Source organism: Taurulus bubalis (genome assembly GCF_910589615.1).
Source record: "Taurulus bubalis genome assembly, chromosome: 19".
Classification (NCBI taxonomy): Eukaryota; Metazoa; Chordata; class Actinopteri; order Perciformes; family Cottidae; genus Taurulus; species Taurulus bubalis.
In genome coordinates, this window is record NC_136607.1 from 6,762,816 (window position 1) to 6,785,776 (window position 22,961).

General features: G+C 42.4%; 1 protein-coding gene across 1 annotated transcript in view; it reads left to right on the forward strand.

The window, feature by feature from the left end:
- LOC306751310 (poly [ADP-ribose] polymerase tankyrase-1-like) overlaps positions 1-22,961 on the forward strand; it is a gene marked incomplete at its 3' end in the record, with an annotated part of 67,500 nt that overhangs the window by 30,233 nt on the left and 14,306 nt on the right. The window contains exons 7-16 of the mRNA XM_079234871.1: positions 9,086-9,180; positions 9,795-9,861; positions 10,164-10,350; positions 12,624-12,745; positions 12,830-12,921; positions 13,121-13,199; positions 14,317-14,488; positions 15,603-15,682; positions 18,674-18,819; positions 18,949-19,114. Of these exons, the coding sequence (XP_079090997.1) occupies positions 9,086-9,180; positions 9,795-9,861; positions 10,164-10,350; positions 12,624-12,745; positions 12,830-12,921; positions 13,121-13,199; positions 14,317-14,488; positions 15,603-15,682; positions 18,674-18,819; positions 18,949-19,114 (1,206 nt within the window). The remainder of the gene's footprint in view (positions 1-9,085; positions 9,181-9,794; positions 9,862-10,163; positions 10,351-12,623; positions 12,746-12,829; positions 12,922-13,120; positions 13,200-14,316; positions 14,489-15,602; positions 15,683-18,673; positions 18,820-18,948; positions 19,115-22,961) is intronic.

Here is a 22,961-nt window from a genome sequence, read left to right on the forward strand (position 1 = left end):
TGCTCAGCTGCAGCTTGTATCCATCATATCACTGGCATACCCATAATCGTGAGAGAACATCCTCTGGCTATTATCTGTGCAGGTGGCCTCCTGTGGATGTGATGCCTCGAGGTGGGAACGAAAACCTTGTGTTCTTTTAAAATTCTTTGCAGGCGCAGAGGGGACAAACACAAGAGATCATTGAAATGTAATGGTTCATTAGCGGATGAATGCAACCAACCAGGCGGCCGGTGAAAGCTGTGCTCAGACGTATTCTGAAATGACCTCTCCTCAACAATCTGGATGTGTAATACTCTTTAATTGCCCCGACTGAAAGCAGCCATGCACAGTAGATGGAATATATTTCCACGCCGGTGCGGTTTTATTATATTTATGAATCCATTTCATTCAGGGGGCGATGGGGATTTATATTCCCACTGCTAACTGAAATTATTCAGTGAGTTTAGTGCAATAGCTTTATATATTAGATGGAAGTGAGTGACAACTAAAACTTTCCCACTTGTCATTCTTGTCCTTTAACTAAATCCACTAATGGAAATCAGTCTGCTGGCAAATTTGAGTGTGCAACCATCAACAGCTTTTATTTAGATTCAGTTCAGACTTATTTTTTTCCGGGGTTCAAATAAAAAGCTTTATGTTTATTTATTTAAATTGTATAAGTATGATGCCATTAGGTATATGTTACAGTGTGGGGAGTGTAAATGACAGGAAATGATTGGGCACAGACAAAGAAGCAATCTAGACAATTTCTCCTGACAAAAAAACATAGGCCTTTAATGACGACGAGTAAAAGTAACAGACCATTATATTAAAGCATAATATCTAACTATTATGGAACTTAATAAGAAGTGATTCAGGGTGAGACAGAATTGCTCGACGCAATAACATTTGTCTTAATTAAATTTGCGCAAACATGCTAAATATGACACTGAGGGCCGGCAACACACACAGACACACACACACACACAGACACAGACACAGACACAGACACACAGACACAGACAAACTGTTAAGACGACACTAATGGTAATCATGGACAAAACGGAGTATGGCAGAATCCTAATGATCGGTATTAATGATGCTTCTCTTTAAATTTAATAAGAGCCCCTTCCTCTCTCTCCCTCCCCCCCTCTACCTCTCTCCCCCTCTTCTTCTTCATCTCTGTCTCATTTTAATTAGAAGTAGCACAAGCTCTCCATCTCCCCTCTTCAACCATGCAGTCGCATACAAACACAAATCTGAAGCACAGAAGTTGATTGCGAATGCCTCTCGGCTGAATTGAAAAAGCTCTGCACGCACACACACACACACACACACACACACACACACACACACACACACACACACACACACACACACGCACACGCACACATACGGCACACGTGAGAGGAGAGGGAGAGAGATACTGTATGACCAAAAGTATGTGGACACCCCTGTACTGTAGTTTGGGTCTGGAAGGGTTTTGGTTTGGACCCTTTTTATGCTGAAAATCATATTTGAGACAATAGTGTGGCAACAGTTTGGAGACAGTACCTTCACGCACAGAGCAAGGTCCATTTAGAGATGGGTTTACCCAGTTTGGTGCAAGAGAACTTGAGTTGTTGGTAGAGCGGAGGCTGTAACGGTAGAATATCAATGGCCATGTTTCTGGATCAAGGTATATGTCACACATCGACTGTATCTAACCTCCACACTTCTAGTGAGAGCTTTTTGTTCTTATTGCACTGCACTATATATTATTACACTATGCAGTACAGGCATCGGCAGTATAACTGTGTGTGTGTGTGTGTGTGTGTGTGTGTGTGTGTGTGTGCGGGCGAGCACTTGGATGATTGAGGGCCCATCAGAGTGGGATATTATTAACACAGCTGAGTGGAGAGCGTTATCAGGCTGCCTCTATTGAAACCTACCACACACACACACACACACACACACACACACACACACACACACACACACACACACACACACACACACACACACATCCCCATCCCTTTACGCTTCCAGCACCTCCGACTGACTGTCAATTTTCAGTTTTTCAGGGAATATTTTTCTTGTTCTGGACTCTGTTGAGCTCCTTCTGTTGTGAATGTGTGTTGGCCTTAGTTTTTCTGTGCGTATTGTGAGTTTTTGGATCTGTATCTCACCAGTGAGAATCATCCCACCCACTCGCGTCCTAGCTGGCATGGACTTCAAAGACACAGGCAAGAAGAGCATGACCAAGATTCAGATTTAGTGAGAGGGAGAGAGGGAGAGGAAAGAAGAGAGACTTCCATTGAAGCCTTGTTTAAATGTTGATTATGGGAGCTTATTATGCTGAGACTGGCCGTGTTTATCATCCCTAATATGGGGAAATATGTATTTTTAAAAAGTAAACTTGTCAGGAAGAGAACATAGTGTATATTTTTGACTTTCAGAAATCTGGCTGCGCTCCACAGTTTACGTGACGGCAATGTTATGAGGAGAAGGTTTAAGCTTCTGCTGACGCGGTCGGCTGTTTCATGAGCTTTTTTTGTGTTTTAACACCGCAATGGAATGAGGTTCTTTTCATGTCGTTGCTGACGTCTCTGTACCGGGAAAAATATGTGCCAACATGCCCGGAAACCATATCAGCATATCAGAGTCGAGGCTCTTGTCTTGGCGAAGTTCGCTCATGTTTACACATCCAGACGATGTCGGTGTGTGTAAATGTAACCCGGCGCTAGGTTTCAAATTTGCATACGGTATGAATTTTTCATATACCGTCATACCAGGGCATAGCCGTAATGACTGTTGTCGCTCTTCGGCAGCCAGCAAAACATTTTTTTTCACTGCTGAGTCGGCAGCGGTCAGAGCTACTTATGTGTCATGGTTGTAACTGTAAAAGTTAAAACTTTATAACAACAATTAATAACCCACAACTAACGCTCTTTAACAGGATAAAACACCACGACACAACAGTTTGTGACACACAAACAATTTGTAAATAATTGTACATTTATAAAATTACACCGTCGAACTGCATGCTGGGTAGAGCTCGCCCACTATCCAACAAGAAGAAACTTCCGGTCTGTCTCTCTGTTTTTTTTCACCTACATTCCCCTGGGTCCTAAGTCCCTCCATGTTTAGCTTCCTAACACCCTCTATGTACCAACGTACGAAACAGCTGCTCACCACTCGCAACAGGCGGTCCTTTTCGGCGTCAATGAATGAATGTGTTTACTCTGGGGAAAAAATACTGTGAAACCGTCAGAATCTTACAACATACTGTGATATGAATTTGTGGCCATACCGCCCAGCCCTACCCGGCGCCCTGCCTGAGAGATGTTTGACTTCTGCTGTTTTTGAAAGAAATACTAGAAATATCCAGAAGCATGTCAGGCGACAGATGACAAACGGGGTGAGGAGAAGTTTAAATAAAATCGTATCAGTGGCAAATTGTTGTTCAGTTGTGATTAATAAGTGGAGCGTATCCTTTCAGACAGAGTTCTTCTTCCAGAAGATACAAAATGAGTTGCAGGGTCGATTCATTTGTTCATTCGTCTTGTATTATTGATGAAAATTCTCACTTTGCCTGATAAATTGATGAACAAATATTTGATTAGGGTAGTTTTTACATGTGTATGTAATTGCCATAAACAGTACCACTACCAATATGGTCCCTGAACACAACAATAACACAACAATGACATGGAACTTTCCATTCCACCTATAATGAGTCATGCGTTTGGCACATTCAGCTGAATGGCACCTGTCAGCAGATACATCAAAAAGAATAAAAAGTAGAACATGTCATGTCCGTCTGAGATCGACAATAAGAAAGGCGCTTTCGGTTGCTGAGGAGTGTTTTTCCTGAAGTTTTTTTCTGAGCTGCTCAGCTTTTAAACTTTCGGTAGAGCCCTCAGCTCCTCAGAAAAGTCAGTGTTTATAGCCGAGAGGCTGAGCAGATAGACAGGTGTGTGTGTGTGTGTGTGTGTGTGTGTGTGTGTGTGTGTGTGTGTGTGTGAGTGTGAGAGAGTGTGTGTGTGTGAGTGAGCGAGCATAGGATGAGAAGACTAGCTGTAGGTTATTTATCTTCCAAGCTGTTGCCTGGGCTGAGCTGTCAGAGCCTTATTGTGTGTGTGTGTGTGTGTGTGTGTGTGTGTGTGTGTCCGTCCGTCTAAGGAACAGCACACCGATTTCCTAATATGTGTATTGATCCAGTCGTCTGACACTACTCATCTTGTTAGCGTGCTGAAGTGCAGCCCTGACTGGAGTACTGAGGCGGCTCGAAGAGTCAAGGACAAAATCAAAGGGATGTTCCACTGTTTGTTTGAACAAAACAGTTTTGTTGTGGACCACTGCTCATAATTATTTTACATTTTAATGTTACTTGGCCTCTTTTTTTTCTTTTTTTTTTATCTCCTAAGTCATTGCGTAACAAGAAAAGCTTTTTTAAATTGAATTAATCATTGCACTGCTTGAGGGGGCTGGTGGTCCAGCGTCTTTCCAAGAGAGACCGAGTGGGGGATGTTGGAGAAACGTCTCGTTTCTAATCTGTTTTTCTATCATAGCCATTTTTTTTCTTGCATTTTCTGAAAAGGATGTCTTAATTAAAACAGATGCAATAATTTGCTAATTGATGCTCAAACCGATGCTGCACTGCTAGTTTCCACACTGAATGTGTGTGAACCTTTGTCGGTTTCGGATCAGGTACAGATGGATATTTAGTTCACCCACTTTGCTTCATGACTCCTCCTCTGTTCTTGCGATAATATGTGGTATTATAACCAATTTAAAGAGTGACTACTGGCAGAATATTTTCTTGTTTTAAATTTTTCAGACAATAAGCAGCGTGTGTCGCTTTGAACAGGCAATGAATTCATTTACAGCTTTATGGGCTGAATGGAAAATTGTTTCGGTGTTTAGGGCGAAGTTAAGAAATAACAACACACAGACACACACGCACACACGCACACGCACACACGTGCAAACGAAATGGTCCAAATGTGGCCGTTCACCCTCCCAGATAGATCATGTCTCATTGCTATGGCAACTGCTGACAGCTAGCAGTCACCGTTGTCATGGGAACAGCTTGACAGGCTCGTAAAGGCGGATGTAAGAGAGGTTAAAGAAAAATGGAAAAAAACATCACAATGAAGAAGGAACTGACACGGCAGCAGATTACAAGTATTATTATTATTTTTAAACACACACACATATGGGGATCTGTGTGTGTGTGTAAATATAATAAATAAAATACTTTGTTGAATCTAAACGCGTGAGCGACGATTGCGGTCGTCCGACTTATTGTCCACGCCGTCAGACGGCTGCGTTTTGCTCTTCCATGACCACGTACATCTCGTCCGTGTTGCTGTGAGGAGACGCTGCAGCTGCCAGTCAGATGGAAAGTGTTTCTGTGGAGGGGGAAGGGAAACATAAAAAGCAGACAAATGCTACCAAGGGAAGTCAGACAGAAAGATTAGTATTTTCCATCTGGGCTTTAACACGCCGTCCGCATCTCCCCCTCCTCCCTTCATTTCCCTCCCATATCTGCCTCCTTCATCTCCTCTCCACCTCCCACAGAAAGGCTTCTAGGTGATTAAAACACAACAGAACATTTTCTATTTTATTTTTTATTGTTATTGTTCACCAGTTCAGTGTGTCTCTTTTGAAATATCTCCGACTAGGTTTTTCACTCTCGGGCATCATTCGTCATCACGTATCGAAGCACTTTAGGGATAGAAACACCAAGGGGAGAACACTTGCACCAACAGAACAAAAGCTTAATAACTATGTGGCATACGCCCCCAGAGGGCTCTCGTTCTCACATCTCTCGGTGTCTTGAATGCACATTTCACTCGTCATTTCTTAGTCATAGACTACGAACTGTCATAAACAGAATAATCCACATTCTCCAAACTTGCGGCGCTGGCATCAGCAGAACTATTATGCTCGTGTAAACACGGGGACATTTAAAGACCCTGGTTACTGCAGTAATGCTGCCGCACTTTCTTTAAAGAGCGTTCGTTAAAATCAATTTTTCATTTCATTCCTTCTCCGCCATCTGGAGGGTCGCTGTGTGACCCTCCAGATAGTAAAAAATACGGAGAAAAAGAAACTAGCGTTCTTTGTGTCATGAATTCAGTGCACCAGGAAAAAAAAGAGAGAGAATGCTGCAGTGGAGGAAAGTTGGAGGATGTTGAATGTATTATGACCAGATAGATGAAACATGGGTGACACTTTTGATTATTTTTGGCTTATGGCTGCTGAGGTCAGAGCCGAGTATCGTAATATATATTCAGCTGGAGCTGCTTTTATATGACTGGAATCCAAATGGGCTGGAGAAGACAAGACTGACACACACACACACACACACACACACACACACACACACACACACACACACACACACACACACACACACACACACACACACACACACACACACACACACTGCTCTCACAGGGTTGACAGATTGAGGAGGTGGAGCTTAAACCCAGTCTGACCCTGGCAACAACATCATAGTGATGCAACAGTACATGCACTGGTGTGTGTGTGTGTGTGTGTGTGTGTGTGTGTGTGTGTGTGTGTGTGTATGTGTCGCCTAACTGATGAGTCACTGGCAGCAAGGTTTAAGGAGGTTTATTTGCATGTAAATGTACGGCGGACCTGATCACTGGTTTACACGCTGTGTTATTTATATGCACAATTTGCACGAACCCGCAGAGCGACACTGCATTTAAAACGAGGACGAGGACTAGCTGTGTACCATGTCCTGCTCCTACCAAATGCTGCTGTCACATCCTGTAAATATGAGCGTACCATCTGTCCACCCGGCTCTGCCTCACTGCCTCGCTGCTGCACAGAGATCACTAAAGTTGATCTATGTTTCAGGACGTTTGGCCACAACACCGAGCAGGAGATGGGCTCAAAGCGAAACGCACCTGGAGCCACATTTTCACCTTTTCATTGATTCATTGAGTCCCTTTTTGTCTCTGTGTACACTTTTAAACCCTTTTGCATAATTCACTAAATAGGGAGCCAGCAGTGAGAACATGATACGTTTTCTTCATGTCATACGGTTTCTTTGCAAACCAGCGCTTTTGTACGTTGCCACGGTTTTGCATCATGGCTTATGAAATAATGTTGTAGTCTGACTTCTGAAGGATGAATCTTTTTTTCTGTGTGACCTGTGAGTCACCTTGTCACTGGCTTCGTAAAAGAAAGACGTAGATCCCCAAGGTCTCTTTAACTGCTCTGTAGCGTTTGTGAACGCTCCCAACATCGTGTGATTCTTGTGTTTTTGTTTGGTTGCTAATTGTGTTTTTGGCGACATCAATGTTCACATCCCACGAAAACAAGGTCTCCGCTCAGATCGCTGCACTGGTTTGGAGTTGTTTTTTTTGGGATGCAGATCGCGCCGAGTGAAGTGTATCCCACCACCGTCTGCATCCCGCTGGTCTGTCATCAGAATCACTGGCATCGTGATGACATGACCCTATGCATGATGCTGAGGACACTTTTGCACTTTTGGAGATCCCAGGGGGCGGCGGTGCTAAAACGAGGCGAGAGTTGTTACCTCGATGACCATCGAGCCCAACAAGTGTCGCCAAAGCTGTTGAGACAGATGTTGTCACTATGGAGTATAGTTGAGTAAAGTTTGGTCTAAAAAGCCATGGAGGCACCCCTCCTCCTCGCATTACTTTTTTTAAATGAACGTAACATCTCCCACTTTTTCATCTCATTATGGTAATGAAATAGGTGGAATATAAATGTATACAATTTATACATCCGTATTGTTTTTAAGAGGAAAGATGAAGCCCCTTTTCACACAAATTCTTCCTCCTCATCTTGCTGTCTTACTATTTGTCAAATCTCCATACGGGATTGTTATTCTATTATAGTATCATATCACAACAAACTTCCTTAAATCTCATTCTCCATAAGTAAAGGGTCGCATTTCTCCCTGGAAAACAGTAAAGTTTCTATCAAATTGTAGCAGAAACTTTAATCAAGTTTTCAGAAAATCTGCAAAATACAACGCAAAATAGTGTGCATTTCCATCCAATGCCATTATGCAATGATTATGAATTCATTCATCAATAAACAGTTGGTGCTGCTAACTCGGGTGCCATTGAATTAGTCCAGAAGGATAAGGCACAACAAGATGATGTCATTTAAAAGCCAACCAGTCAAACCCTCAAAGCAGTGGGGGAAAGAGCCTGGATGACGTGACTCCATTTATGTTTGTTTCATGTATGAAGTGGAAGGAATTGGAATAACTTTAGCGCATCGTTAGTAAAAGGGAAGCTTCAGTGGACGTGTTTGTCACAGGCTTTATGTAAGTCATGGTTCATTCTGTTTCAATTACACACTTCTCGCATTTTTTTTAGCAGGTTTTGAAGCCAAATAACCGGTTGGTCAGCTTTCCTGACTTTTAGCACGTCCCAGACAGAAGGCCTGTGGAAGAAGGCAGGCCACCTGTGTGAAAGAGACTTTTTTAAGTCGGCTCAGTGTGCGTTATCTAAGAACTCTCAGATCTGCCCGCTCCTTGCGGCAGCTTTAATCCCGGTCCCATTCACAATTCGATCCTCGGTACATCCAGTGACGTAAAATGGCCTTCATGTCATGTCCCGGAGGCTTAATAGAGTGGGTGTCGGTCCAGCTTTGAAGAAAAATGGCCTTTGCTGAGAGCATACGGAGGAAGCACTCCGCGGAGAGCAGAAGCCATCTCATCTCAGTCCCATCTTAAAGCATTCAGAGCTGCAGCTTTTCATCAGTTTTATGGTGGAAAAATAGAGTCGGGGCTTTATTACTGTGGACTGATTCAGTGGGGAGACAGCCCATTGCTCTCTGAAAAGTCTTCCCTTCCCTTAAGAAATATGGCTACTCAGTCAGAACCAGAACCTCCTTGCACTCTGTCCATACAGGACCGACGTTATACAATCACAATGACCGGCTGTCGTGCTGTGGAACAAACGTGTGCTAACAATTGCTTTTCTCTCCCTCCCTCTCTTTCTTTCTTTATTTTTTTACTCCCACTGTATCCTACTTCCCTACTTCCTCTTTTAATTTTTCCTTTCCCTTGCTCTTTGTCCCTTTCTGTGTACTTTCTTCTCTCCAGTCCACTCCACTTCACCTGGCAGCAGGATACAACCGGGTGAGGATAGTTCAGCTGCTATTACAGCACGGAGCAGATGTTCACGCCAAGGACAAGGGGTGTGTACAACTACATAAATAATGAAAATGACAGTCAAGAACTAAATGTATAATATGTCAGTTGTAGTTTGTAGCAAGTAGGCTGGTGAATATTTGTTCAACAGTGCTTTTCCATCACTTAGACATCATCAGAAATCCTCGCTGCTTGATTGGAGGAGCGCTCCACCCGCAGGGCTTTTACTGTCTCTCCTCTAATTTTCAAACTGGAAACAACATGGCGGCGGTTCTGATAGTGTTGCAGTGTTTATCCTCCGCCATGCACCAGAATTCTTTTTTCTGAACTAAATTGGAGGTGAAACCAGGCCATGCAGGGACACTTGATTCATTTAGATTTGAATTGTTGTCAGTTTGACCATGTTAGCATGCCGGTGGCGGCGCTTAGCTCAAAGAACTCCTTGTCCCAGCACAGCCTTGCAGAACTGCTAGCAGTTTTGTTAAAAAAGGAATTATTTAACTAAAAAGATATATAATTGGGAGGTAAAGCATGTGTGTCTTTAGTTCTTCTGTCCTTGATTAGTAAAACGTGTATATATAGTTATTTTGTTATTGTTTGGCATTTAAAAATGTACATTTATTGTGAATAATAATTCTGTTTTGTGTTTTTGTTCCTCCAGCGGTCTGGTGCCTCTACATAACGCCTGCTCTTATGGACATTATGAAGTTACTGAGCTGCTGCTAAAGGTACACACACAAGCTCATCATCTACTTAGGCAGTGGCAATTACTCTTAATTGATATGATCATATTTCTTTGCTCATAACAAAGATTGAAATTGAATCCCAATAGTTCCACTTTCTTGGTTGTTTCATTAAAAACAAGACGGATATCTTTTTAAGGACGCGCTGCTTAATCCCTTTTAGGATTATAAAAAAATATATTCAAAGAAAAACAGTTCCCAACAATAAAAACATTGCTCTTTTTCCTAACGCCTTCTTGACATTTATGAATCCACCATTCCCCCCCCTTTTTTTCTCCCTTTCCCAGCATGGGGCGTGTGTGAACGCCATGGATCTTTGGCAGTTCACCCCACTCCATGAGGCGGCATCTAAAAACAGAGTGGAGGTCTGCTCCCTGCTGCTGAGCCACGGGGCCGACCCGACCCTGCTCAACTGCCACAGCAAGAGCTCCGTGGACATGGCGCCCACTCCCGAGCTGAAGGAGAGACTCGCATGTGAGTGTGGAGCTTCATTTGCATAAACTGCAGCTGCAGCACACAAGCCCTGCTCAATGTGCCACCGTGCTGAGTTAATGAATAGGTGGTTTTAAGAAGGCTGTATTTACACCGTCACTGTTCGGAGCACTTGATTTGAACTTGTTTGAGTGTTCAGACAGCAGAAAATAGGAATCTCACTCTTTCGATAAGAGAGCAGCTGGATGCGAGCGATTGTGGGTTTGAAAAGAGGCCAACAGTTCCACAAGCTTGAAAAGCCGAGCGGAACAAAATGAAGTCTCGACTGCTGCTCGTATGCATATATTCTACAGTTATTGTCTTTTTTTTCACGTGTACTGGATGAAACGCCACAGAAACCAAGTGCAGACGAGCCTATGATGTTGAGGATGCAACAGATGGTTTGGTCTTTGAGCTTTTGAAAATCTAAGAGAAAAGGAACAGATTTGTCGTTCAATACGTATTTGGGCTCTGTACACACAAAGTTGTACGTTTTTTCAAGAAAATATGCAGAAATCTTCTAAAAAACTAAATAGCTTTCATTTCAAAGAAAGACATTTCAATGTGTAAACTTGTGCTTCAGAGAACCGTTTCACTATTTATCTTATTGACCAAATGATTGAAAGGACAAACAAATGAATCGATAAAATATTGATTAATTCAGACTTAGTTTTTGCTCATCAACTTGACAATCTGTGACACCGGCAATTCTTCGCTGCTTCACAGATGATTTGCTTCCCCGTTTTCTTCCTCAGAAAAGATGTCAGGAGACACTTCCCACTCGTTTCTTCTCGCCAGAGATTAATTTCCTCTGTGGGAGCAAAATGTACACAAGCTGGGAGAAACTCCTCTAGATTAAACAGTTTTTTGCTAAAGCCACATTCAAAGTGAGGACTTACTCTAAAAGAGGCTCTCTTGTGTGTAAGAATGCAAATATCCTTGAACAGCTCTGCATTGTGCTCCTTCGTGATATCAGGTTTGATTCAGCATTAATGTGTATTTGTGCTGCCATTAAAAACGGCACATCCCCTTGCATGCGTTTGCTTAATTGAGCGTTTTGCTGATGTTTGATAGCGTAATAAAAAAAGGATGGAGAATGCTATAGTTGAATTAAATTTCTTTGCATCTGCAGAGTCAAAGTAGACAAGTCTTTGTCTCTGCCAGAAAGCTCTCTGCAACTCTTTGAAAGTCAATTAGTGAGTTAGATCTCTCGCTGCTGCACTTGTTGCTGTGTCTTTGTAATGCGGCAGATCAAAGCAAAAATCAAACGCGACTTGAATCAGAAGCCATTCTGAGTTTATGTACAACCGCAGGGCAGTTGCTCCTGTTAGTTGTTGTGTTTTTGATTAGGTTGTGCCTTTTTGAAAACGCATCTCAGAGGGACATTTGCTGCAATAACAAGACACTGAAACTAACACTGAAGATTTTCAAAGCAGTCTTATTCTATATAGCATTTCTTCCAAATTGTATTTTTTTTTTTTGCCGTATTTCGGTATGTACTGTATTCATTTTGTTTGGAGATGGATCCTCCAGCTGGTGAAATAAGGTTCATATATATATGGTAACGGGACAATAGCCTATTGGTGTGCGTGTTTTTGGGAAAGTCTGTGTTTAGTGTCGATATACTTTGTAAACTTTAAAAAGAGTTCAGTTGAAATGTTTTTCCTTTGCTGAAGGAAATCGTTATCTGACCGGCACAGACTGTGAAAAAGACTTTGTTTGTGTTTCATTGAACCCTTGATACCCTTATATTAAGCCTGCTGCTGCTGTGAAATGTGGGATGGACTTTTCTTTTGTTCACAATAGAAAAGCAATATATAAAAAAGTCTAGTTCGCCCAGATCACTGAAAATAGTTTTTCGGTAAATGGCTCTGAATAGGTAAGAAGGACAGGTATAGTATTTTAAAGTAACAGTTTGACATTTGTTTACACACTGAGGCCACTCACTGTGATAAGACACCATTTCTTCACTTTCAGGGTAATCGCTTGTTTCCGCTCCGACTGCAGCACCCAGACTGTTGCATCAGAAGTTCAATCATTAGTTTTCTGGTAAAAACTTTGAAGTATTGTCTCTGATGTATTGGCGGCTGCAGGGTCATTCATAGTTGTCTGCGGAGAAAAAGTTTTCCATTCAGTTGAATATCCAGATGCTCCTCGGTGGTTTTAGGTGCTTTTGTGTTTGTAGGAAATCTGTCCAGATACACTCGGCAATTTCCCTGAAACCGAGGCCGCTGTCTCCTTTTCTCCTGACATGTTGACGTCTTGTGTGTGCACAGATGAGTTTAAGGGCCACTCGCTGCTCCAAGCTGCTCGAGAAGCTGACATGGCCAAGGCCAAGAAGACCCTGGCCATGGAGATCATCAACTTCAAACACCCTCACACACACGAGACCGCGCTGGTGAGATGGACACACACACACACACACACGCACATCGATAATACACTGGTGCAGAGATGCTCAGATGATGTTTCTCTGTGTTAGCATTGTGCTGTAGCATCGCCGCACCCGAAGAGGAAACAGGTGACGGAGCTGCTGTTGAGGAAAGGCGCCAGCGTGAATGAGAAGAATAAAGAGTGAGTGCTGTTTCCGTCTGCTCATGAACACGACAGTCAGGTCATTACTGTTTGTATACACGCCGTCAACGAAATTATTTCATATATCGAGGGGATCACAGGCTGATCATGGCAGCTGCTAAAAGGCTGTATTTTGTACTTTGAACAACAACAACAAAGTCTAGATAATCTTCCCCTCCTTTTCCTCTTCTCTCCGTAGCTTCATGACTCCTCTCCACGTGGCAGCAGAACGTGCTCATAATGACATCATGGAGGTGCTGCAGAAACACGGTGCCAAGGTAAACCACAGCATTTTCATTGTCATATCATTATGCAAATGTACTTTTGTATCCATATATGAATACATATGTTTGTATATCCACCTGCCCATTCACACATGCATTTAAATTGGCATCACACGTGTTTTTAGTTTTTTACTATCGTTTTCTCATCCCTGTGTACAGTGCCGATGAAAATGATTCAGTGTGTTTTTTAAGCATTGAATCAATGTGTAAAACTCTTTTATTGTCAAAGTGATGAGTCTCGAGTAGTTGTTTGCGTTAATGTTCCTACAACCTGAATCATGAGTCAAACATCAGGTGTTGGACCCTCAGGCTTAAAACAGTGGGTGTTTCCTTCTAGAGCTGCCATCTTGAGTGAAGGGTGAAATTCAACTTGGAGGGAGCACAGACTTAAAAAAAATAATTTTAAACCATAACCATTTCTAACATTTGACCTATTACATCAACAGATTTGTCCTGACACCAATCTGGTTTAGTTTTTTGATTTGCCATTTATGTTATTGTAAATGAATTATCTTCATAGGATTTTTCATCAATATGATGAAGTACCCTGAATTGAGAAGTTTACATAATTGTTAAGCCTAAGTGTATTTAATATTATAACTAAATGTAATTTATACACTATGAAAGAACAAATAAACATCTTCCAGGAGTGTATTTGGATGATTGTCGCACATTTAGTTCTGGGGCTTTTCTATTGGTTATAAACAAAGTTGACTCACCCGCTTAAATCCACATAATCACAAATATATGTACACGTTTTAATATTTTAAAATACCTTTTTGTTATTGGTATTTTTTACATATATATATATATATATATTATAATATTGGGGCTGAAAATCTATAAGGAAACATACAACTGTTTGACATCGGCATCTTACATCACAGGTTGACAAAATGTAGTTTTGTAGTATTTCTCAGCTGAACCCAGATGTGCTGGAGATGAAGCTTTTTGAGCGGAAAGGAGCTCACCAGAAAATGAAATTGCACAGAACTTATCACCGATAACGGAGATGAACAGTTTTAGGAGTTTCTAATGGTGGATTTTTTTTTAAACCGTTTTTGTCCAAAAAACTGCAGCCGGAGGTCTTTAAAGGTGTTTGTGTTGGCAGGTGAACGCCGTGGACACGCTGGGTCAGACGGCGCTGCACCGCGCGGCGATGGCGGGCCACCTTCAGACCTGCAGGCTGTTGCTAGGATACGGGGCGGACGCCTCGCTGCTGTCCCTGCAGGGCTTCACCGCTGCTCAAATGGGAAATGAAGCCGTTCAGCAAATACTCAACGGTATGCCACCCTTTGTGTGTCTGTGTCTGTGTGTGGTAGGCCGGGTGTGCAGATGTGGAGGTGTCTGGGTGTTTTGGTTGCTGGCAACAGCGGGATTAACTGGGATTGTTTTTGAAAGGTCAGTGTTGATGCTTTCAGACTGACGCTGCAGATTGAAAGCTAAAAGGCAGAGAGCCAACTCTCCTGCTCCGTGCTGGAGGAAACTCCACATCAAACCATCTGCTGCCTGCCGCTTTAGATTCACCATCTGGCATGAGAGCGGTGTCCATCTTCTCATCCAACCTTCTGTCTGAAGGCGGACTCTTTAAAGAAGTCACTCAGTTTATGTTGTACGGTGTGGGAATCATTGATGAATCATTACCTACTGTCACTCATTGTTGAGGGGCAAATTAACAAAGTTCACTTTAGAAATGTGGTCATTTAAAAACATTTTTATCAGAACATTTTCAATTCAGTTTATTTGATATAGCCCAACATCACAAATACAAGTTTGCCTCGGAGGGCTTTACAATCTGTACACATGACATCCCTGTCCCGGGACCTCACATCGGATCAGGAAAAACTCCCCCAAAAAGATAGTAAAAACCCTTTCACAGGGAAAAAAGGGGAAGAAACCTGAGGGAGAGCAACAGAGGAGGATCCCTCTCCCCGGATGGACAGAAGCAATAGATGTCATGTGGCCAGAATGAATAACGTAACGGAGTTATAGCACATTCAATGAATGTGACAGAAATTATTCATATAATGAGTAGTAGGCATGGTCCATGATCCAGATAGCCACGATCCATTAAGCAGAAGGAGGTAGAGAGGAGGGGGGCATCAGCAGGGCCATGGCAGTAGGTTGCAGGCAGCCACGAATCCATGGAAAAAGAAAGTAGAGTTAGTAATGTGCATTGAAGAGACAATCATTTATCCAGAAGGAGAGAAAGAAGAGGTGAAGAAGAGAGGAGGAGGAAGAGAAGGAGAGGAGGAGCTCAGTGTATCTAAGATGCTTTGCTAATGCTAAATAGTGTGTACTTATTATAAAGTGCTACCGATACAGTTTAGATTTTGTCAATGTTTGCCCAAAGCATCTTTTATTCGATGTTTCTCTCCAATGCCCTCCGCTCTGCAGAGAACGTCCCGGTGAGGAACTCAGACGTTGACTACAGACTTCTGGAAGCAGCTAAAGCCGGAGACCTGGACACTGTCAAGGTAGGTTATGCGTCACATTTTGTAACTTTTTGTAACTGACCCTGCTTGAGAGTTTAAGTTGCATAAATGTGAACAGAGTGGAACAATCAAAAATAAATCAACTTAACTTTATTTAGGCAGAACACACTCAAGAGTGGTGTTGATGTGAAAAGGGTTAAATGAGAGAGAATGCATTCCTCTACAAACAATCAAATTTGCATTCATTTGAAAAATGACCTCAGCATTAATGGGACCGATCGCAGGAAATAATTTGCGCCTGGGGAGCAGAAATCTTTTTTTTTTTTAATTGCCTCATTAAGGTTTGGAAATCATGTGGAATCGTGTTCTGAAAAATTGCATGTGCAACTTGTCAGCCGCAAAATTGAACACTTATTTTATAAACCCAAAACATGTCTGAGCTGGTTTTACAGACACATGATGAGCTCAGAAAAACATAATAAATATACAAGTTAATTGTCCTTAAAAAAAAAGTAATCATTTAATCTGTAATGAGGGACTTTCATTCAAAAGAAACAACAGACATTATGAAACTATAGATGGGCTAAAAACTTGGAAATTTGACAGTAACTCAATGGCACAGATTATCTTGCCTTTTAAACAAAATGTCTTGACCTTTGTGTCTGCCCCAGTTGCTCTCATGGAGTTGTGCTCACAGTGTTTCCTGTTAAATGTCAGGTGGATATTGTTCGCCGTGAATGAAATGCTTTTTCTTCATGTCTTTGTATTTTTTTGTCCACATTGATCCAAGTAAAACCACAAACCTTTCTACTTTTTAAAGGCCACATTTCCCATCTCATAAGGCCCTCTGTATAATCACAGCAGTTTGAGGTGCCCACTCGTGTTAAAGCTGTAGGCGCTCGGGATGCTCCGTAATATGCCTCGGATAAAAAAAACGCCCACCAGATGTCAGGGCCTGGTAAAATCCGGCCAAAAAAAAAGAAATTGACAGAAGTATTTGGTGGAGAGGGAAAGTGGTTGTGTCTTTACCAGCGGAGACAGACAGTAATGGGGTTATCCAGACGAAGAGGCTCTGTCAGCGTCTGAAGGGTGACGCTTTGGCAGGTAGGCAGGGAATCGGAGAAGAACAGACAATGAGCTCCGGTCTGGCTTTCTGTCGCTCTTTTTATTTATCTCTCTCTCTCTCTCTCTCTCTCTCTCTCTCTCTCTCTCTCTCTCTCTCTCTCTCTCACTCACTCACTCACTCACTCACTCACACTCACACTCACACACACACACACACACACACACACACACACACAGACTCGGCTTAACTGTCTGGCGTAGCTACTGATTGACGGAAGAAAAATAACACTTTGCACCGCTCAACCAACAGGAGCGCTTCCTACTAATTTAAAGCGGCTACATTTACTGTAAATAAATAAAAGGATGAACACAGCGGAACATTTAGCCTTAAAAAACGGAGCTAAGCGAGCTGGCCGTTGATGCTCGCTGAGCGCCGTTTTTTAAGGCTCGGAATTGATGATCAATTTATGGATTAATTGAACAAACCTTGCTCCTTCACATTGGTTATCACTGATATTGTTGCTAGATATGGATTCCTCTTTACTCTGTACATTTATACATTTAGATTGTGAAAAGGCAAAACACCCATTCGGATAAAGCGCACACAGAAATCGTCATGTCAGCGGCCCAGTTGATTCTCTAATTTGATATAGAATATATGTTTAGATAAGTATCTTACTATCTCTTAGTAGTAAATATTGAGAAACTCCATCACAAACTAGAATTGATCCTTAAACGACGCCGGGACTCCATTGTTTCTGCCTTTTTGGTTCATATGAAACCCAATTCATAACCCAAAGTTCAATCGTCCCCCGTCAGCTTCTATCAAAACTAATCACTTCATTTTTATTGTCTGCGGAATTCAGATTCCACCACGCTGAGGCTCATGCTCCACTTTTCCTGGAAACACTTGTTTTCCTCGATGGCAGTTAATGTGAGGGATGACATCTTCAGATTGAGGAATACGTCTGCCAGCCGCTTGTTTCATATCATTTCCTGTAGAACAGCATATGGGAGAAGGAAACTTCCAAATGAATTTCCCACCGTGTCTCCTCTAACCAAGGTGTAATTGGGTCTATAACAAAAAAACATTGGCACAGTTATTCTCTGTGAACAGCAGGGAAACAGACGTCTGCCTCAGTTCAGCAGACGTGAATCAACTTCAGTTAATAGCTTCAATATTGTTGCCGTTGTTCACTAAAACCCCTTTTTCCGCATATTTCATTTCACCGACATATTTTTCATCATAAATCATGGTGGGGGGGAGGTTGTGGGAGCAGAGGAAACGTGTTACTCTTTTCTCTATTTTCTTTCTGGCTGTCTCAGAAGTGCTGTTTGTTCGTGTTTGATGTTGCTTTTGGTTCATTGGCTGTGTTTTTTGGGGGGAATAAAAAGGATGATGCATGTAGCCCAAATACTAATTTGTCTAGAGGGACTTTGGAATCAACACAATCTGTCCTTTACCCTCGAGGTAATTCTCAAGCAGTCAACATGATAAATCATGAAAAATGTCATAATAGGCAAAGATGCCAACACCAAAGAAATCTATCCTGCTGAGAACCTGAACCATTCGAAGGCAGAACAGAGAAATGTCCCTGTTCATATTTGTATGTAAATTACATTTTCTCCCGTTATCAGAAGAAAAAGGGTGTCCATTTCCTGCCCGTTTTTCTTCTCGCAATCTTTCAGATCTCAATTATTCATTGCGACCCTTCATCCATTTTTAGTGAGAAAGTGGTGTTATTGCACTTGAGCATTTATTTAAAAAAACTAAAAGAAAAGCTCCACGTTGACATTTCAGTTGATGAAAAACCTTTTGAAATCATCTCCTCTACAAATCAAACATGTCCGTTTTAAACCCTAATTCTAGATACTATAATTGACTTTCTTCAGGGCTCTTCGGCTGATCAGGTCCTTCATCTGAAAACCCGATATTCATTTTAATCTCCACTCTGTGTCTCTCTGCAGTCGTTGTGTACGGCTCAGAATGTGAATTGCAGAGATCTGGAGGGAAGACACTCCACTCCCCTTCACTTTGCTGCCGGCTACAACCGAGTGGCGGTGGTGGAGTACCTGCTGCACCACGGGGCCGACGTGCACGCCAAGGACAAAGGGTGGGGCTCTTAAGTCATGCTTTCATTTGTACAAAAAACATGAAAGTGAACATTTACAGACAGATTTTGGTTTCCATCATGAACGTTCTAGTAAAGTCATGGTAATCATGTCTGTGTTCTCCCTCACAGCGGCCTGGTTCCCCTCCACAATGCCTGTTCCTACGGTCACTACGAGGTGGCCGAGCTGCTGGTCAGACACGGAGCCTCGGTCAACGTGGCCGACTTGTGGAAGTTCACGCCGCTCCATGAAGCCGCTGCCAAGGGCAAATATGAGATCTGCAAGCTGCTGCTCAAGGTTAGACCTGCGCTTCCCTCCTCCTAAACTAACTTTCCTTGCCATACATTCATGTGCATGGGCATCAGACTAGTGCTGCAAAGGTGTACAAATCAACAGTATGGCAGACTTTTTTCTTTGAAATAACAATAATAACAGTCCTTAAATCAGCCCATCAGAGCCCATGAATTGCCGAGAATTTCAGCCCCGACAGAATACTTTCAGCCCAATCCGACTGCAAGGCTGAAAATATCTGTTGTGTTTTTCCTTATCGTCACATCTCATAAAGTCTAAATGAGTCCTGTGAAATGTTGCAGTTTTACAGCTGAATGTGTTTTTTCCTATCATGAACACCTCCAGACGAGGCTCCACCAGCACAATGTTGCTGCCATATGGGGCTTTATTAATCACTATTAGATCAACGCACAGCAAACCAAACACATCAGCTGCAGGGAGAATGTGTTGCTTCAACATTTTTCAACTCGGATTCCCTTTACTGTCTTTACACAATGAGATTAAGTTTGGAGAAATCTGTGTAAGATTTATTGAAGAAAGACATCTAATTACCTAATAAAGAAATTACAAAAATTACAAAAACATAATGTAATGAAAGATGAGGCAAATACACAACATAATTAGATTTTGAGTCCAGGAAATATTATGAATGGTCAGTTAAATATTGTAATTAAGTGTCATGTGTGTACAGGGCAGTGCAGCCAACTAGAGAATTTATGAGATTGACAAGGTCAGACGGACAAACTAATAAAACAAAAAAGAAATCGCTGCACACAACAGTTCACTGCAGCAATCGCAAATCACTTTGAGCCTAACTGCAATTGTGTGTGTGTGTGTGTGTGTGTGTGTGTGTGCGTATGTGCGTGTGTGTGTGTGCGTGTGCGGTGGAGTTACTTGTATGGCTGTTATGGTTGAGTGGAGGTGGGCCGTGTTGAGGAAGGTGACATCTCTGGAGGCAAACAGCAGTTTCAGAGTGAAATGGAAACGTACTTATTAGATAAGTCATGACTGGAACCTGGAAACCATCAGACCGGCGTTCAGGAGACCGTAACGTTCCTCAAACGAACACAGGAAACGAACATAAATGCTATATTTCCCTGACGTTTTCTCTGAGCTTTGAGGAAGGCCATGTTCATGATGTCATATCGCTGCGGCGTCTCTGCAGTGGTTTAGTGGTTCCTGGAGAATTATTGCCACCGACTGTTTATCCTGACGCACCCAAACTCTGCACGTCTTTTAGTGGATGCAAAACCACAACAATTTGCATTTTCTTTCGCCGGTAAAAACGCAGAGGTGAAATCTATTATTTAACATTCTTTTAAACGTGCAAAAGGCACTGAACAGATGTTTGGGGGGAAAAGGCTTTCTTCTTGAAACACATTGCACTTATGAGGGTGATTGCCATTGGGCAATAGTTGATGATGATGATGATGATAATAATATCTTGTAGTCAGATCGCGTCTGAAATCTAGTTTGCTTCACAGAAGCTCCATTTGCAAAATCATTAGAGGAAAAAATATTAGGACAAGAACATTGTTTTAATAACATTGCAATCACCAAAGACAATATATTCAAGACCATTCAAATTTACACTTAATCTATAAACGGTTAAATAAGCTGTGGCACTCGCAGCCACCAGATCTTAAACCATCTGAACACCTTTTGGAGATTTCTGACTGACTCCACCCACACATCACACATTTGAGTATCTCTGGGAGTAATCGAGGTAATCCCTCCAGCAGAGCGCCAGAGGTCATGTCGATGCTTGTAAAGGAGCGTTGAAGCTGTTCTGAAGACCCGTGATGGTCGAACATGTTTTAAAGACACTTAATGTTGTTGTTTTTTTTATCCCCCTTTAATCCGACATCCATCTGTAGTCGCTTACTTGTGGCAAGTGGGGCTGCTCTGACCGGTCGGTGCTCGCGGTGACCGGTGCCGCTGTAGTTGGCAGGCGCGCGCCTTCAGCACATGGTCCAGGATCGCCATACGCCCGAGCAGCTTTGTTTATGCTCATCCAGCACGAGGCTCGCTTCCCTTAGTGGGAGTTTGTTACAAGCGATTGTTTATCCTCGTCTGGCGGCAACTCGGCAACGGACTCGAGAGTCGGTGTTTGAGCCGGGTGGAGCGCCGTGTGCAGAGAGATCCCGGTGAGGGGGTCTCAAAAGAAAAGCCCCGACGATACAGAAGGTTCTTCAGGCCACACTTTCATCTGAGGGCTGCAATAAGAGATCTGGAGGTCGATGTTAGAAACACACACACACACACACACGATCGATTCTCCAAGGTGATGGGAAGCTTTGGCGCGTTTCCACTCTGGTTGTAAAATCCCTTTCACTTTGCTAAGCTTATGATTGCGATTCTTGTGTTCGCATGGCAGCTCCCTCATTTCCCCCTTTTTTAAACACACACACACACACACACACACACGCACACGCACACACATACACACAGTGAGCCAACTGTTCCCACACTTTGGTGTTAATCTGCCATGGCCTCGGGACGCAACTGTTCTCTCTTTTTGAATAAACTATTCCAGAGTTCAGCAGCAGGTTCTCTTTTGTCTGCTCTGTTTGTTGTCAACTTTATATTGTCCCTTTTCTGCGTTGGATTTGTTTCTGAGAATAAAACTCTGTTTCCTTTTCTCCCGGTGCGGCGGTATTCTGGACCTTGTGTGAGACACAAAATGAGTATTAGCATTTTCTTTGTGAGGAAAGAAGTGTCACACAATGAAATGTATCCTCCAACTAGAAAATTTCACAAGAAATTTTGAAAGTGTGGCTACTACTGCCGTAAGACGTCGCAATATGTATACATTACCGGTAGTGAGATGTGTTATTGAGGTAACACATCTCTCAATAACACAATAACCTCAATAACCTCTGCCACCTTCAGAATTATCAGATCAAATGACTTTCTTTGAGAGGGTGAAAAACGTAGTTTTTTACACAATGAAAAAAAAAAATCCTTAACCGAAAGCCAAATAAAAAAGAGCCAATCAGACTTCTTCTATGGGAGGAGCCTAATCGGATTCGTTGTGTTGTCCATTTTTCCCCAGCAACAACAGACTCATTGGGTGAAAGGTCGATCCAAGTTGTATCTCCTCACTCACCAACTTTCTGGGGTCAAAAAACGTGCGCGCACACACACGCGGGCGCACATAGACACACACAGTCAATCGTTTTGTGATAATTCTGTGTGTGTGTGTGTGTCTAAGTCTAATGTATGATATATAAGAATGTGTGTGAAACGTTTTTTGTAGAGTTTAAAATAGAGTGTCTTGGATGTCAGCTGACCAACGTCAGTTGGCTCCTCCTGCGTTTGTATCACCGGTTGTCGTGGTGACAGCCCTGATTGGCTAACTTAAAACAGGTGTGACACTGTCACAGAGCAGGAGACTGAACTGTGGATTTAATGAGAAAACAACCTTTCAAACTATTGTATTTGACAGACAACCGTGAATCCCATCACGAAAATAATGACATCATGAGAAGCACAAGACTTCTGAGAACATTTCCGTCTACTTAAATATTTGTAAGGATTTATAAATGAGAGCGTAAATTCAGTTTGTAAAGTGCTCACGTTTCCGTCATGAGAGAAAATTGTGGTCCGATTTAACATGGAGGTTAATGGAGCAGTTGGCCGGTCTTCATGTCGCTTTCAGGCTTGCTGACAAAACAGTATACATTTGTTGGATTCCACGACGCATGTGTACCACCGGCACAATATTTCCAACGTTTTCATATATAAATTATGCCTCAAAAGTCAATATTGTGGAGTGAATGGCAAAATACAAATACAAAAAGGTTGTTTAGGACACAGCTCTGTAGTGGATTTCTATGTTCCTGAACTTGAA